Source organism: Dipodomys merriami, unplaced genomic scaffold, assembly GCF_024711535.1.
Source record: "Dipodomys merriami isolate MVZ:Mamm:240054 unplaced genomic scaffold, mDipMer1.0.p SCAF_27, whole genome shotgun sequence".
NCBI classification, from domain to species: Eukaryota; Metazoa; Chordata; class Mammalia; order Rodentia; family Heteromyidae; genus Dipodomys; species Dipodomys merriami.
In genome coordinates this window covers 6,545,990-6,559,590 of record NW_027204159.1, presented here as the reverse complement: position 1 = coordinate 6,559,590, position 13,601 = coordinate 6,545,990, and the positions used below count along the sequence as shown (strand labels likewise).

At 44.4% G+C, this 13,601-nt stretch overlaps 1 protein-coding gene across 1 annotated transcript in view; it reads right to left on the bottom strand.

Moving 5' to 3' along the window:
* Window positions 1-13,601, bottom strand: part of Paip2 (poly(A) binding protein interacting protein 2) — a 20,737-nt gene extending 7,136 nt beyond the window's left edge. Inside the window, exons 1-2 of the mRNA XM_070036129.1 lie at window positions 13,457-13,601; window positions 925-1,088 (exon numbers count right to left, since the gene is read on the bottom strand). Of these exons, the coding sequence (XP_069892230.1) occupies window positions 925-1,062 (138 nt within the window). The 5' untranslated portion in view covers window positions 1,063-1,088; window positions 13,457-13,601. The remainder of the gene's footprint in view (window positions 1-924; window positions 1,089-13,456) is intronic.

Here is a 13,601-nt window from a genome sequence, read left to right as displayed (position 1 = left end):
GGAAAAAAATGCTTAGCATTAAGACCTGAGAAGATCTGTTTAAAGGTTTTCTAGGTCTTATTCTTAGAATGCTTTTTTCATCAACTGGTAATGAAGAAATAACAAAGGAGTACTCTCTTCAAGGAATGTATATCAGAATTTCCCATGAAACCGTACTACAAGCCCTTATCCAACTCCTACAGTGCCTAGAAAAACATCTTTAGCTGATAGGGCAAGGCAGGGCTAATCTGAATTCCTTAGTGACAATCAGTTTTACTATGGATTGTACAACTCGATATAGAGAAAAAAAGCTAGATACTGATTATTAAAACCATGATTGGACAGGGAAAGGGGAATGGAATAAGAAGGAAGATGAAAACATGCTACAATATATGAGCATTCTCTACAGAAAACAGTGCTGCCAATTGTTTAAGCTGATGAATTAGGGCTCTCAGGTGAAAAACTGTCCGTTTTGCATCCTATTATGTATGCCTGTCTATTCCAAATTCTTGAATTCTCTTAAACTGCATAGGCAGTGTTTTCTAAACTTGATTGCTTACTGGAATTATCTAGGAGCTTTTTGAAAGTTTCCCACCCTATTTCTCCTGAGTCAGAATCTCCAGGGTAGGAGATGAAACAAGTAACCCAAATAATTTCAATAAACACACGTGTGCACGCATATGCCTGCTAATCCTGGAGCTAACTCAGGGTCTAGCTGTCCTTGAACTTCATTTGCTCAAGGCTAGTACTTTACTACTTGAGCCAGAGTTCCATTTCTGGCTTTTTTGGGGACAGTTTATTGGAAATAAAAGAGTCTCATGGACTTTCCTGCCTGGGTTGGTAGCTAGGATTACAGACATGAGCCACTAGTGCCTGGCTACAACTGCATTCTTCGAAGGCTATTATGTGCTACAGAAAAGTACATGCTTGTACACAAAAACTAACTTGTCTGTTGAATTCCTCTTCATTTTCCATCCACATGTACTCTGCAAATGGATTGTCATCTTCATGAGAATGACCGTTAATAATCACATCTTCATTGATGATGCTTGGGCTAGTACTGCTGCGACTTGGATCTTTCATGGTTGGCGTTAGTTGTCGTTTTTAACCTTAAAAGTAGAACAATATAGTTAATTTAGTCATTCTTTTTTTTTGGTCATAGAGCTTGAACTCTGGGCTTGGGCGTTGTCCGTGCACTCTTAAGCTCAAGGCAAGCGCTCTACCACTTGAGCCACAGAGCCACTTCTGGTTTTCTAGTGGTTTATTGGAGATAAGTCTCAGGGACTTTCCTTCCCCAGCTGGCTTTGAACCGTGATCCTCAGGTCTCAGCCTCCTGAGTAGCTAGGATTACAGGCGTGAGCCACCAGCACCCGACTTCTTTCAATTCTTTCTGAGCATATATTATTACCAGGCATCACAGTAAGGTGGTTAGAGGAAAGACAGATCAGATCAGATAATTGGAAAACTTCTTATGATTTGTGTGTGTGTGTATGTGACTCCTGGGGTTTGAATTCAAGAGCCTAGGTCCTATCCCTGATCTTCTGTGCACAAAGCTAGTGCTCTACCACTAAGCCACAGATCCACTCCCAGTTTTTTGGTGGTTAATTGAAAATAAGAGTTTCATGGACTTTTCCAGTCCAGGAAGGCTTCAAACATGGATCCTCAAATAAACACCAAGTAGCTAGGAATACAGGTGCAATGCCACTACTAGTTGTCTTTTTTTTGGAGGGGGGGCAGTCAGTTGTGGGCCCTAAATTCAGAGCCTGGGTGTTGAATTTCCCCCTCATGGCACTCGACCACTTTGAGCCACAGCTCTACTTTTAGTTTTTGGGTGATTAACTGGCAGTAAGAGTCTAAGATTTTCCCACACAGGCTGGCTTCAACTGGACCACCTAAAAAAAAAAAAAAAAAAAGAAAGAAAAGAAAAGAAAAAGAAATAGCTACAAGCCAGGCACCGGTGGCTCACGCTTGTAATCCTAGCTGCTCAGGAGGCTGAGATCTGAGGATCGCAGTTCAAAGCCAGCCAGGGGAAGGAAACTCCGTGAGACTCTTTTTTTTTTGGGTCAGGTCGTGGGGCCTGAACTCTGGGCCTGGGCGCTGTCCCTCAGCTCTTCAGCTCAAGGCTAGCGCTCTACCACTTGATCCACAACGCCACTTCCGGCTTTTTTCTTTTTTTTGCTTATGTGGTGCTGAGAATCGAACCCAGGGCCTCATGCATGCAAGGCAAGCGCTCTACCACTGAGCCACCTTCCCAGCCCCTCCGTGAGACTCTTATCTCCAATAAACCACTAGAAAACCAAAAGTAGCGCTGTGGCTTAAGCAGTAGAGCGCCGGCCTTGAGCTGAAGAGCGCAGGGACAGTGCCCAATCCTAGAGTTCAAGCCCCACAACTGACCAAAAAAAAAAGAAAGAAATAGCTACGGCTAGAGTTGTGGATATAACTTAACAGTAAGGCACTTAGCTAGGGGCTGGTAGCAAAAAAAAAAAAAAAAAAAAGAAAGAAGTATGGCTCAAGAGGGAAAATGCTGAGTAATCAGAATAACCTGAGTTCAAATTTCAGTACTAGCATTTGCATACATAGACAAAGTAAAATACTTAACACACACACACACACACACACAAAAGGGGGGGGAAGGGGGGAACTGGTGGCTTACACATATAATCCTAGCTACTTGGGAGGCTAAGAGGAGAGGGAATTGAAGTTCAAGGCCAACCCAGACAGTAAAGTCCATAAGACTTTTTTTTTTGGTCGGTGGCGGGGCTTGAACTCTGGGCTTGGGCGCTATCCTTGAGCTCTTCCGCTCAGGATAAGCGCTCTACCGCTTAAGCCACAGCACCACTTCTGGTTTTCTAGTGGTTTACTGGAAATAACAGTCTCATGGATGTCCCTGCCTGGGCTGGCTTTGAACCGAGATCCTCAGATCTCAGCCTTCTGAGTAGCTAGGATTACAGGCCTGAGCCACAGGCGCCTGGCTTCCATGAGACTCTTATCTCCAATAAACTATTTAAAAAAGCTAGACTTGGCACTGTGTCTCAAATGGTAGAGTGCTAGCCTTGAGCAAAAGCAACTCAGGAGTGGGCTGGGAAGGTAGCTCAGCGGTAGAGTGCATGCCTTGCAAGCATGAGACCCTGGGTTCGATTCCTCAGCACCACATAAACAGAAAAAGCCGGAAGTGGCGCTGTGGCTCCAGTGGTAGAGCGCTAGCCTTGAGCTGAAGAGCTGAGGGACAGCGCCCAGACCCAGAGTTCAGGCCCCAAGACCGGCAAAAAAAAAAAAAAAAAAAAAAAGCAACTCAGGATACCCACAGACAGACATAGACACAGACACACACACAGCACGATCTAAAATAGTTATTCATTATAGGAAATGATAATATATATAAGCATGCATACACACACACACACACACACTATAGACACTATATATATATAGTGGCCAGTCCTAGGGCTTGAACTCAGGGCCCGGGCACTGTTCCTGAGCTTCTTCTGCTCAAGGCTAATATTCTACCACTTGAAACACAGCACCACTTTTGGCCTTTTCTGTTTCCATGGTATTGAGGGAATCAAACCCAGGGCTTCATGCATGCTAGGCAAGCACTCTACCATTAAGCCACATTCCCAGCCCAAAAATTCTTTTTGAAACTGATTTTAATCAATCAAAAGACTGAAAGTAAAATCAAACTATTAGCAACCTCTTAGGTTCACAGTCCTGCAATTTAGCTCTGAATCTCTCAGAGCCCATTTTTTTGCTTTTTGCTCCAGGTCTGTGTTGAACTCCTCTGTCTCAAGTTCCCTGATGAATCCTTGTTTTTTTTTGTCAGTTGTAGGGTTTGAACTTAGCACCTGGGTGCTGTCTCTGAGCTCTTTTGCTCAAGGTTAGCACTCTACATCTGGTTTTTTGAATGGTTAACTGGAGATAATAGTCTCATGGAGACTCTGCCTGGCTGGCTTTGAACTGTGACCCTCAGATCTCAGCCTCCTGAGTAGCTAGTCTTATAGACATGAGTCACCAGCACATAGTTCATTGAATCCTTTTTAATATATGTAAAACGTGTCAAATATAGGGTTTTGTTTTGTTTACAATTTACTTAGCCATACCTTCACCCTACTTTTTGCTGGTTATTTTTGAAGATACAGTTTAGTAATTGCCTTGACTGGCCCTGAACCAGTAGCTAAGATAATAGGCACAAAGACAACTTTGGTGTTGGTTGTTGTTGTTGTTGTTTGTTTTTTCGGTCATGGGGCCTGAATTCTGTGCCTGGGTACTGTCCCTCCACTCTTCAACTCAAGGCTAGTGCTTTACCACTTGAGCTACAGCACCACTTCCAGCCTTTTCTATTCATATGCTGCTGAGGAATCAAACCCAGGGTCTCATGCATTCAAGGTAAGCACTCTACCACTGAGCCACCTTCCCAGACCCTGGTTTTGTTTTCCATGTATATATTTCTTAATTTATTTAGCTGGACCCCTATCTATCTCCCTTTGTGTGACAGCACTGGGGTTCAATGTAGAACCCTGAGCTTATTAGAGTAGTACTCAACCACTTGAACCACATCTCCAAGGCCCGTTTTTTGCTGGCTATTAGCTAACATTACTTGGGGAAGGGGGGATTTCATTATTATCTTTCTACATGCTTACAATGTTTCAATCACCTCATACCCTTTGTCACTCTCTCTTTCCCTTTCCAAAACAATTGCAACAGGTTCTGTATTTTGCTGGTTATTTTTGAGCTGGGATCTCACTTCCCATGTAGGCTCCTAGCTGAGCCTCAATCACCTACTTTAGGCTTCTCATTGTTGCTGGGACACCATTGAGTCCAGCTTTCCTCTGTGGAGATGGAGTCTAATCTGGCTTGGAACCTCCCAGACTCCCACATACATAAGATACAAATCATAACTGAAGCCAATATAAATGAAAGGGAACCTCGGCACTAATATTCATAGACAGCTGAGGGAAGAAACAACTGGTAACCAGATTTCTGGCTATAACTAGCCAAATAAAAACACAATAACCAAATAAAAACCATAAGGCTGACAAGTCTACAATCACTGAGCTCAAGGTATTTTTTAATACATTAGGTTATACATCAAATTTTTGTTGTTGGTGGTGGTCATAGAGCTTGAATTCAGGGACCTGGACATTGTCCTTAAGCTTACCTGCTAAAGACTAGTGCTCTATCACTTTGAACTACAGTTCTACTTCCAGTTTTCTGGTAGTTAATTGGAGGTAAGAGTCTCATGCAGTTTCCTACCTGGGTAGGCTTTGAACCACAATCCTCAGATCTCAGCCTCTGAACAGCTAGGATTACAGCTATAAGCCACCAGTACCCAGCTGTCCCTTAACTTTATTTACTCATTTGTTGTGGACTTGAACTCAAGGCCTGAGTGTTGTCCCTGACTTTTTTGCTCAAGGTTAGTGTTTTACCACTTAAGACACAGCACCACTTTTGGCTTTTCATTGGCTAACTGGAAATAAGAGTCTTATGGACTTTCTTGCCCAAGCTGGCTTCAAACTTCAATCTTCAAATTTCAGCCTTCTGAGTAACTACCTAAACCCTGCTAATATATCAGATTATTTTTTTCGTAGGTCGTGGGGCTTGAACTCTGGGGCCCTGGTGCTGTCCCTCAGCTCTTCAGCTCAAGGCTAGCACTCTACCACTTGAGCTACAGCGCCACTTCCGGTTTTCTAGTGGTTTATTGGAGATAAGAGTTTCACAGACTTTCTTGCCCAGGCTTTGAACCGTGATTCTCAGATTTCAGCCTCCTGAGTAGCTAGGATTACAGGCGTGAGCCACCAGTGCCCCGCTGTTCTAAAATTCTTTTTTTTTTTTTTTTTTGGGGGGGGGGTCCGGTCATGGGGCCTGAACTCTGGGCCTGGGCGCTGTCCCTCAGCTCTTCAGCTCAAGGCTAGCGCTCTACCACTTGAGCCACAGCACCACTTCTGGCTTTTTTCTTTTTGCTTATGTGGTGCTGGGGAATCGAACCCAGGGCCTCAGGCATGCAAGGCAAGCACTCTACCACTGAGCCACCTTCCCAGCCCTGTTCTAAAATTCTTTAATTATGTGATTATGCATTTTAGTACTATGATCCTGTTTTTGAAGAATTCTGTAGCTACAAAAAAAATTAAAATAGAGCTGTGTTTGTGGCTCAGGTGGTAACAAGAGGGTCTTGAGTTCAAAACCCATTACTTCCGGGGCTGGGAAGATGGCTCAGTGGTAGAGTGCTTGCCTTGCATGTCTGAGGCCCTGGGTTCGATACTCAGCACCACATAAGCAAAAAAGAAAAAAGCCAGAGGTGGCGCTGTGGCTGAAGAGGTAGAGCGCTAGCCTTGAGCTGAGAGCGCCCAGGCCAAGAGTTCAGGCCCCACTACCAGACCCCCCCCCCAAAAAAAAAACCCATTACTTCCAAAAAATATAATGCTTGCTTTAGGGACGAGACACTAGTGGCTCTCACCTGTAATACTAGCTACTCAAGAGACTGAGATCTGAGGATCACAGTTTGAATCTAGCCCAGACAAGAAATCCATGGGACTCTTATCTCCAATTAACTACCAGAAAACTGGAAGTGGCTCTGTGGCTCAAAGCGTTAGAGGCCCACCCTCAAGCAAAAAAGCTAAGGGATAGTCTCAAGGGTTTGAGTTCAACCCCCACAACAGACAAAATAAAATCGAAATAGTACAACAGACACATACCCACATACCTTTCACCTAGATTCAATATCAAATATTGCATTAAAAAAAAATGACGGGGGGGGGGGAAGGAAGGGGACCAGGAAGGTGGCTCAGTGGTGGAGTGCTTTCCTCGCATGCATGAGGCCTGGGTTCAATTCCTCAGCACCACATAAGCAGAAAAAGCTAGAAGTAGCTAGGCAAGTGCTCTGTGGATCTATATCCTAGACTTACTTTAGGGAAATACTTTGTACTTTATTTTTCATATTAACTTTATTTTTGTGTCTGTCTTTCATGGGGTTGGGATTATAGGGGTGTGCCACCACAACCCACTATAAAACTCTATGTATGTATGTCAGTTGTGGGGTTTGATTTCAGGGCCTGGATGCTGTCCCTGAGCTCTTTTGCTCAAGGCTAGCACTCTTCCGCTTTGAGCCACAGCTCTTCTTCCAGTTTTTGACTGGTTAATTGGAGATAAGAGTCTCACGGGGATTCTTCTGCCTGGGCTAGCTTAGAACTGCCATCCTCAGATCTCAGCCTCCTGAGTAGTTAGAATTAAGAGGCATGAGCCACCAGTGCCCAGCTTAAAAACTTTGTATGTATATTGCCAAAGTTGGCTTTTAACTCAAGACTCTACTGGTCGTCCTGCCTCAGCCTCCCAAGTAGCTGATAATACAGGCATATGCCTAAAATGTAATGGGTTTGGAATCAAATTAGACATAATTAAAAAACAGGTAAGAAACTATCTTGAAAACAACATATGAAAAGAAGACATGGAGAAGTATATTAATAGTAGAAGGCAGAAAACCACCAAGTGAAGGGCAGATCTGATGAACATCAAACCACTTCTTTAAGAAACACAAGTGGGGCTGGGAAGGTGGCTCAGTGTACAATGCTTGCCTTGCATGAGGCCCTGGGTTCGATTCCTCAGCACCACATAAGCAGAAAAAGCTGGAAGTTGCACTGTGAGTCAAGAGCTAGAACACTAGCCTTGAGCTGAAGAGCTGAGGGTCAGCACTCAGGCCAAGAGTTCAAGTCCCACGACTGACCAAAAAAAAAAAAAAAAGGAAACCCAAAAAGAGCTGGGCGCTGGTGACTCAAGCCTGTAATCCTAGCTACTCAGGAGGCTGAGATCTGAAGATGATGGTTCAAAGCCAGCCCAGGCAGAAAAGTCCATGAGACTCTTGTCTCCAATTAACCACCAGAAAACTGGAAGTGGGGCTATGGCTCAAGTGGTAGAGCGCTCACCTTGAGCCCCATGACAGACAAAAAAGAAAAAGAAAAAGAAACCCAAGAAGCTGGTGAGGTGGCAGGTCTAATTAAGGTACACTGAATGTAAATATGAGATATGTCAACAAAACTCCCTTGTAGAACTAACTGATGCTAATTTAAAAAATAACAAAAACAAAAACAGGACAGTTAGGTGCCAGTGGCTGACATTTGTAATTGTAGCTACTCAGGAGGCTGAGATCTGAAGATTGGATTCGAAACCAGCTGGGGCAGGAAATACTCTGAGTCTCTTATCTCCTATTAAACACAAAAAAGCCAGAAGTGGAACTGTGACTCAAGTGGTAGAGCACTAACCTTGAGCTAAAAAGCTCAGGGATAGTGTCCAGTCTCCGGGTTCAAACCTCATAGCATAAAAATAAGTAATTGTAAGCCGGGCGCCGGTGGCTCATGCCTGTAATCCTAGCTACTCAGGAGGCTGAGATCTGAGGATCGCGGTTCAAAGCCAGCCCGGGCAGGAGAGACCATGAGACTCCTATCTCCAATAAACCACCAGAAAACCGGAAGTGGCGCTGTAGCTCAAGTGGTAGAGCGCTCGCCTTGAGCTGAAGAGCTGAGGGACAGCACCCAGGCCCACAACCGCCAAAAAAAAAAAAAAAAAGTAATTGTATAGAAGATGATTGTTTTACCATCTATCTTCCTGAGCTTGATTTCTTACAAATTCTCATTAAAATTCAAAATTCTTGTTTCTTTCATTAATCTACCTTGATCCTTTTTTTTTGTTTTGTTTTTGTGGTCCTGGGGCTTGAACTCAGGGCTTAGGCACTGTCCTTGAGCTTCTTTTACTCAAGGCTAGTACTCCACTTGATGGTTAATTTGAGAAGAGTCTTATGGACTTTACTGCCTAGGCTGGCTTTGAATAGTTAAGATGACAGGTGTGAGCCACCAGTGCCCAATTGCCTTCACTTTTTCTTATTCCCTAGGACACCACTTTGAACTACTTTGACTCTTGCACCTTATTTGAGTAGCATATACACACATATAATATACAGGTTATATGCATTAACATACTAGTCTTTTTAGCAGTTAAAAAGAAATATATTCCCACAGGAGTCCTGGAAGTCTGTTATGTGGCAAGTAAGTATAAACCCAGAACTTAGCAAATCTGAGGAAGGACTGTGCATTCAAGGCTAGCCTTGCTTATAGGCTCTATTTCAATAAAAACAAAATTTAGAGGTCTCAAATGGTAAGAATGACAGCCTAGCAAGTGTGAGGCCCTGATTTCAAGCCCCAGTACTGCAAAAGGGGGCGGAGAGGAGGAAGAAAAAAAGATGGAGGGAGGGCAAGTGGTCTGGAGGGGAGGAGGGAATATGTCAAGTGGTATAGCACTTGCCTGGCAAATCCAAAAAAATCTAGGTTCAGACCTAACTTTGGGGGGAAAAAATTCCATTAGTCTTTGTTCTTCTACACTGACAAACAAAAACAAGCTGGTCACTAGTGGCTCATGCCTGTAATGCTAGCTACTCAGGAGGCTGAGATCTGAGGATTGCAGTTCAAAGCCAGCCCAAGCAGGAAAGTCCATGAAACTCTAATTAACCACCAGAAACCGGAAGTGGCTCAAAGTGGCAGAGTGCTAGCCTTGAGCAAAAGAGACTCAGGGACAGTGCCTAGGTCCTGAGTTCAAGCCCCAGCAGCAACAACAACAAAAGGCACAGTGGCCCCCACCTGTATTGACAACTATTCAAGAGGCTGAGATGGGATGTTTACTCTTCAGGGTCAAACAGGGCAGGGTTAATGAAATCTCATCTAAATTAATCCAGGTGTGATAGCAGAATGCTTGTAATCTCAGCTACTCAAGAAGTAGAGGTAGGAGAACAAAGAGTGAAACCATACATGAAAAATTAAACTAAGTTAAAAAAAAAAAAAAAAGCTGGAGTGCAGCTCAAGTAGTAGAGTACCTGCCTAGCAAGTAAAAGGTCTGATTTCAAACTCCAGTATCACTCCACACACTCCCACCAAAAAAGTATGGTTGCTAGATCCAGAATACCTTATTAGCTGTGTTAGTATGGATGAGTTACTTAACCCATCTGTTTCCTTATTTGAAAAGTGGGTAACTGTAAAAGTACCTAAGTAGAGCATCTGACACATAACAATTTTCCGCCTTGGTGTATATTAAATCACTTTTAAGAGATAAAATTTCTAGCAGAGGAATGTCCATCCTATAAGGTGTAAGAGACCCTTGAAATCATAGTCGTGCCATCACGACTAACGCGTGTTTCTTGTATATTTCTCCTTCACTGCTACCAAAGGCCTGTTTGCCACCCAAGGCCTGCCTGCCTGCCTGTATCCACAGCTTGGTATTGTCTTCAAATGATGTTATATCCAAATAGCCATTACTTCCAAAAAATGTACAAGGTAAAAATTGCAGGTCTCTCACCTGTAGGCTATAACTGTAATCTCAACTACAGTGTAACAAAAGTGATTAAGATTAGATAAAGTAAGGTGGGCTCACCATTCACCATCATCATTAAAAAGCTCACCAACCTAGCTGGAGGTGTGGGTCAAGCAGTAAGTAGAGTGCTTGCTTACCAAGTAAAGCTCCAAGTTCAAACCCCAGTACTGCAAAAACAAAACAAGAAGCTGGGTGCTGATGGTTCATGCCTGTAATCCTAGGTACTAGGGAGGCTGAGCTCTGAGGTTTCAAGCCAAACCAGCAGGTAAATCCTGGAGATTCTTATCTCCAATCAACTAGCAAAAAGCCAGAAGTGGAAGTGTGTCACAAGTAGCAGAGTGCTAGCTTTGAGCAAAAAAGCTAAGGGACAGCACCACCTCTCTGAGTTCAAGCTACAGATCCAGAACCAAAGAAAACCAAGAAACCCCATCCTAATGTTTTTATATAAATTGATATAAAAAATAAGCAGAAGCAATTCAAACCTTTTCAAACCCATGCCATCAATACGAGAGCCACTAACTACATACAGTCATTTAAATCAACCAAAACAGTTAGGTGCCAGTGGCTCACATCTGTAATCCTAGTTACTCAGGAAACTGAAACCTGAGGATAGCAGTTTGAAGCCAGCCTGGGCAGGAAAATATGTCAGTTTCTTCTTTCCAATTAACCACCAAAAGCCAGAAGTGGTGCTGCGGCTCAAGTGGTAGAGTGCTAGTCTTGAACTTAAAAAGCTCAGGGATAGTGCCCAGGCCCTGAATTCAAGCTCTAGGACGACAGAGAGAGACAGACAGAGAGACAGAGATAGAGACAGACAGACAGAGATAGAAACAGACAGACATACACACACCCCAACTAAAATTTCCAAGTTCTCTATACCCACATGTGGTTAATGTCTACTTTGCTGGACAACACTAAACAATGAGGAAATTTAAGAAAAAACAAAAAAGCCTAAACTGTGTTGTATAAATGCAAACACCTGCTATACAGGTGATCCAGATGATAGGAAATGAATGATTTGGACACTAATTTTGAACCAAACTCAGAAGGACTAGAGTTAAATAGCTGTATTAACCACCCACATATCACTCACATGTCCTTAAATCACATGCAGTAGTGGGGCTGGGAAGGTGGCTCAGTGGTAGAGCGCATGCCTTGCATGCCAGAGGCCCTGGGTTCAATTCCTCAGCACCACATAAGCAAAAAGAAAAAAGCCGGAAGTGGTGCTGTGGCTCAAGTGGTAGAGCACTAGCCTTGAGCTGAGGGACAGCGCCCAGGCCCAGAGTTCAGGCCTCATGACCGGACCCCCCCCCCAAAAAAAAAATCACATGCAGTACATACAGCACCTTGGATTTTAATTCTCTTCCTAGTATGTGGTATTGGTCAAGTTACTTCAAGTTGGCTTCATCATATTGTAGTGCTTACTTCTACTTGTTGATTAAATAGTTACCATCTGTTAAAATCACTTAAAAATGCCTGGCAGCCAGGCACCAGTGGCTCATGCCTGTAATCCTAGCTACTCAGGAGGCTGAGATCTGAGGATCACAGTTCAAAGCCAGAAAAAAAAAGCAGGAAGTGGTGCTATGGCTCAAGTGGTAGAGCGCTTGCCTTGAGCTGAAGAGCTCATGGGCAGCGCCCAGGCCCAGAGTTCAGGCCCATGACCAGACCCCCCCCCCAAAAAAAAAAAAAAAAAAAAACTGCTATACACTTACTCTGTCTCAAAGAGGGTAGAAATTACATACCTCAATCTGAGTTCTCAGGGATCAATATGCACAGCCTTTTAACCATTACAGTAAATCGCCATTCCCCCCATCCCCTAAAGAAATAAACAGGCTATAATTTTTTGGAGTGTTACCTATCTTTATTTGTGTTGGTTGTGAGAAATAGTTGTATTTATAGTTGTGTTCAAGGTCACAATAAATAAGACTGCCCCCAAATCCTTTCACAAGCATGAACTACCAAACAACAAATACCATTTCACCAAAAATCCTTAGACTCCAACTGGCAAACAGAACTCACATCCAATGACATTTCTAAAGTTATTTAATGAGAATTTAAACACCTGATCAACAGCTAAAATGAATTCCGTGAAAAACAACTCTCTCACAGCATAAGACTAGCCAATAAAAACGAAATGAGAATGTGTTTTTGCTGAAATAAATGTCAAAGGCTGTCTGATATTTTAGATCGCCCCCCAAGGTAAATTCTACAGTTTTAAGTTTTTGTGAGATGGGGCTGCAAAATCAGGGGAAAACACGAGGATGCAGAGAAGGCACCTTTTAGTATTCATGAGAAAATTACTGCTGGCAGCTGAAACAACTGTTTTTAAAAATAACTTTACAAGTTCCCCCCCCCCTTTTTTCTGATGGTGGCTGTGGAGGAGATTTTATTCGTGAATGGTAAAGAGGACCTGGATAGATCCTTAATTTAGCTCAAAGCCCTCCTACAGTAAGGGTTCCCTAGCACCCCCAGACAAAGGCCCTCCTATCTGGAGCATGGGAGTCAATAATATCCCAAGGAAGGGTTAGGGATGGCGAAGAGATGGAAGAAAAAGGCCAGAGAGACTGAACGATACAGGCCGTTCGACGGTTAGGGAGTGCTCCGTTGGACCACGCCAGCCCGCCAGTCTCCCCGCCCCTCTCTCCCACCCCACCCTCGGCAGGAGCGCGCACGCGCAGCGGATAGGAGCTGCGCGTGGCGACGCGCAGGCGTAAAGTGGGTAGAAACAATGAGCTTTGTTGCCGAGGCGGCAGTAGGGGGGCAGGAGAAAGGGTACAAGGCCGGGAGGGGAAGCCAGGAGAAACAGACTGAGGGTTGAGGAACGCTACTAAGTGCTATCCCGGCAACCCTCGCGCGTCACCAAGGACCCGGATAGAGGGCTGCGAGATCCAAATCATAAATAATGACAATGAGAAAAAAGCGACGGCCATTTCTCGGAGGAGAAAGAAATGAAGTCTACCTAGGCTTATCCCTCAGACTGGCGGAAATAGGCTAGGAACGACGGAGGTAAAGCGGCACTCCAGGGCCAGCAACCTGGGGGAACCCTTTCGGCTCCTCAGCCGTCTCCGAGGTGCTGTCCCTCGACCACGAGGGCCGCCGCACCCTTCTCGTTGCACCGCCCGAAGGGACCCCTCACCCAGTGCACGGCAGCGGGGACGGCAGCCAACGAATCCTGTCGGCCTCCGCGGATCTCCACAGGCAGCGCCGCTCCCCCGCTCGACGTGCGCTTCGCCCGCCGCCTCCCTTCTCCAGTCCAAACAAACACCCAGGCCGGAAGTGAC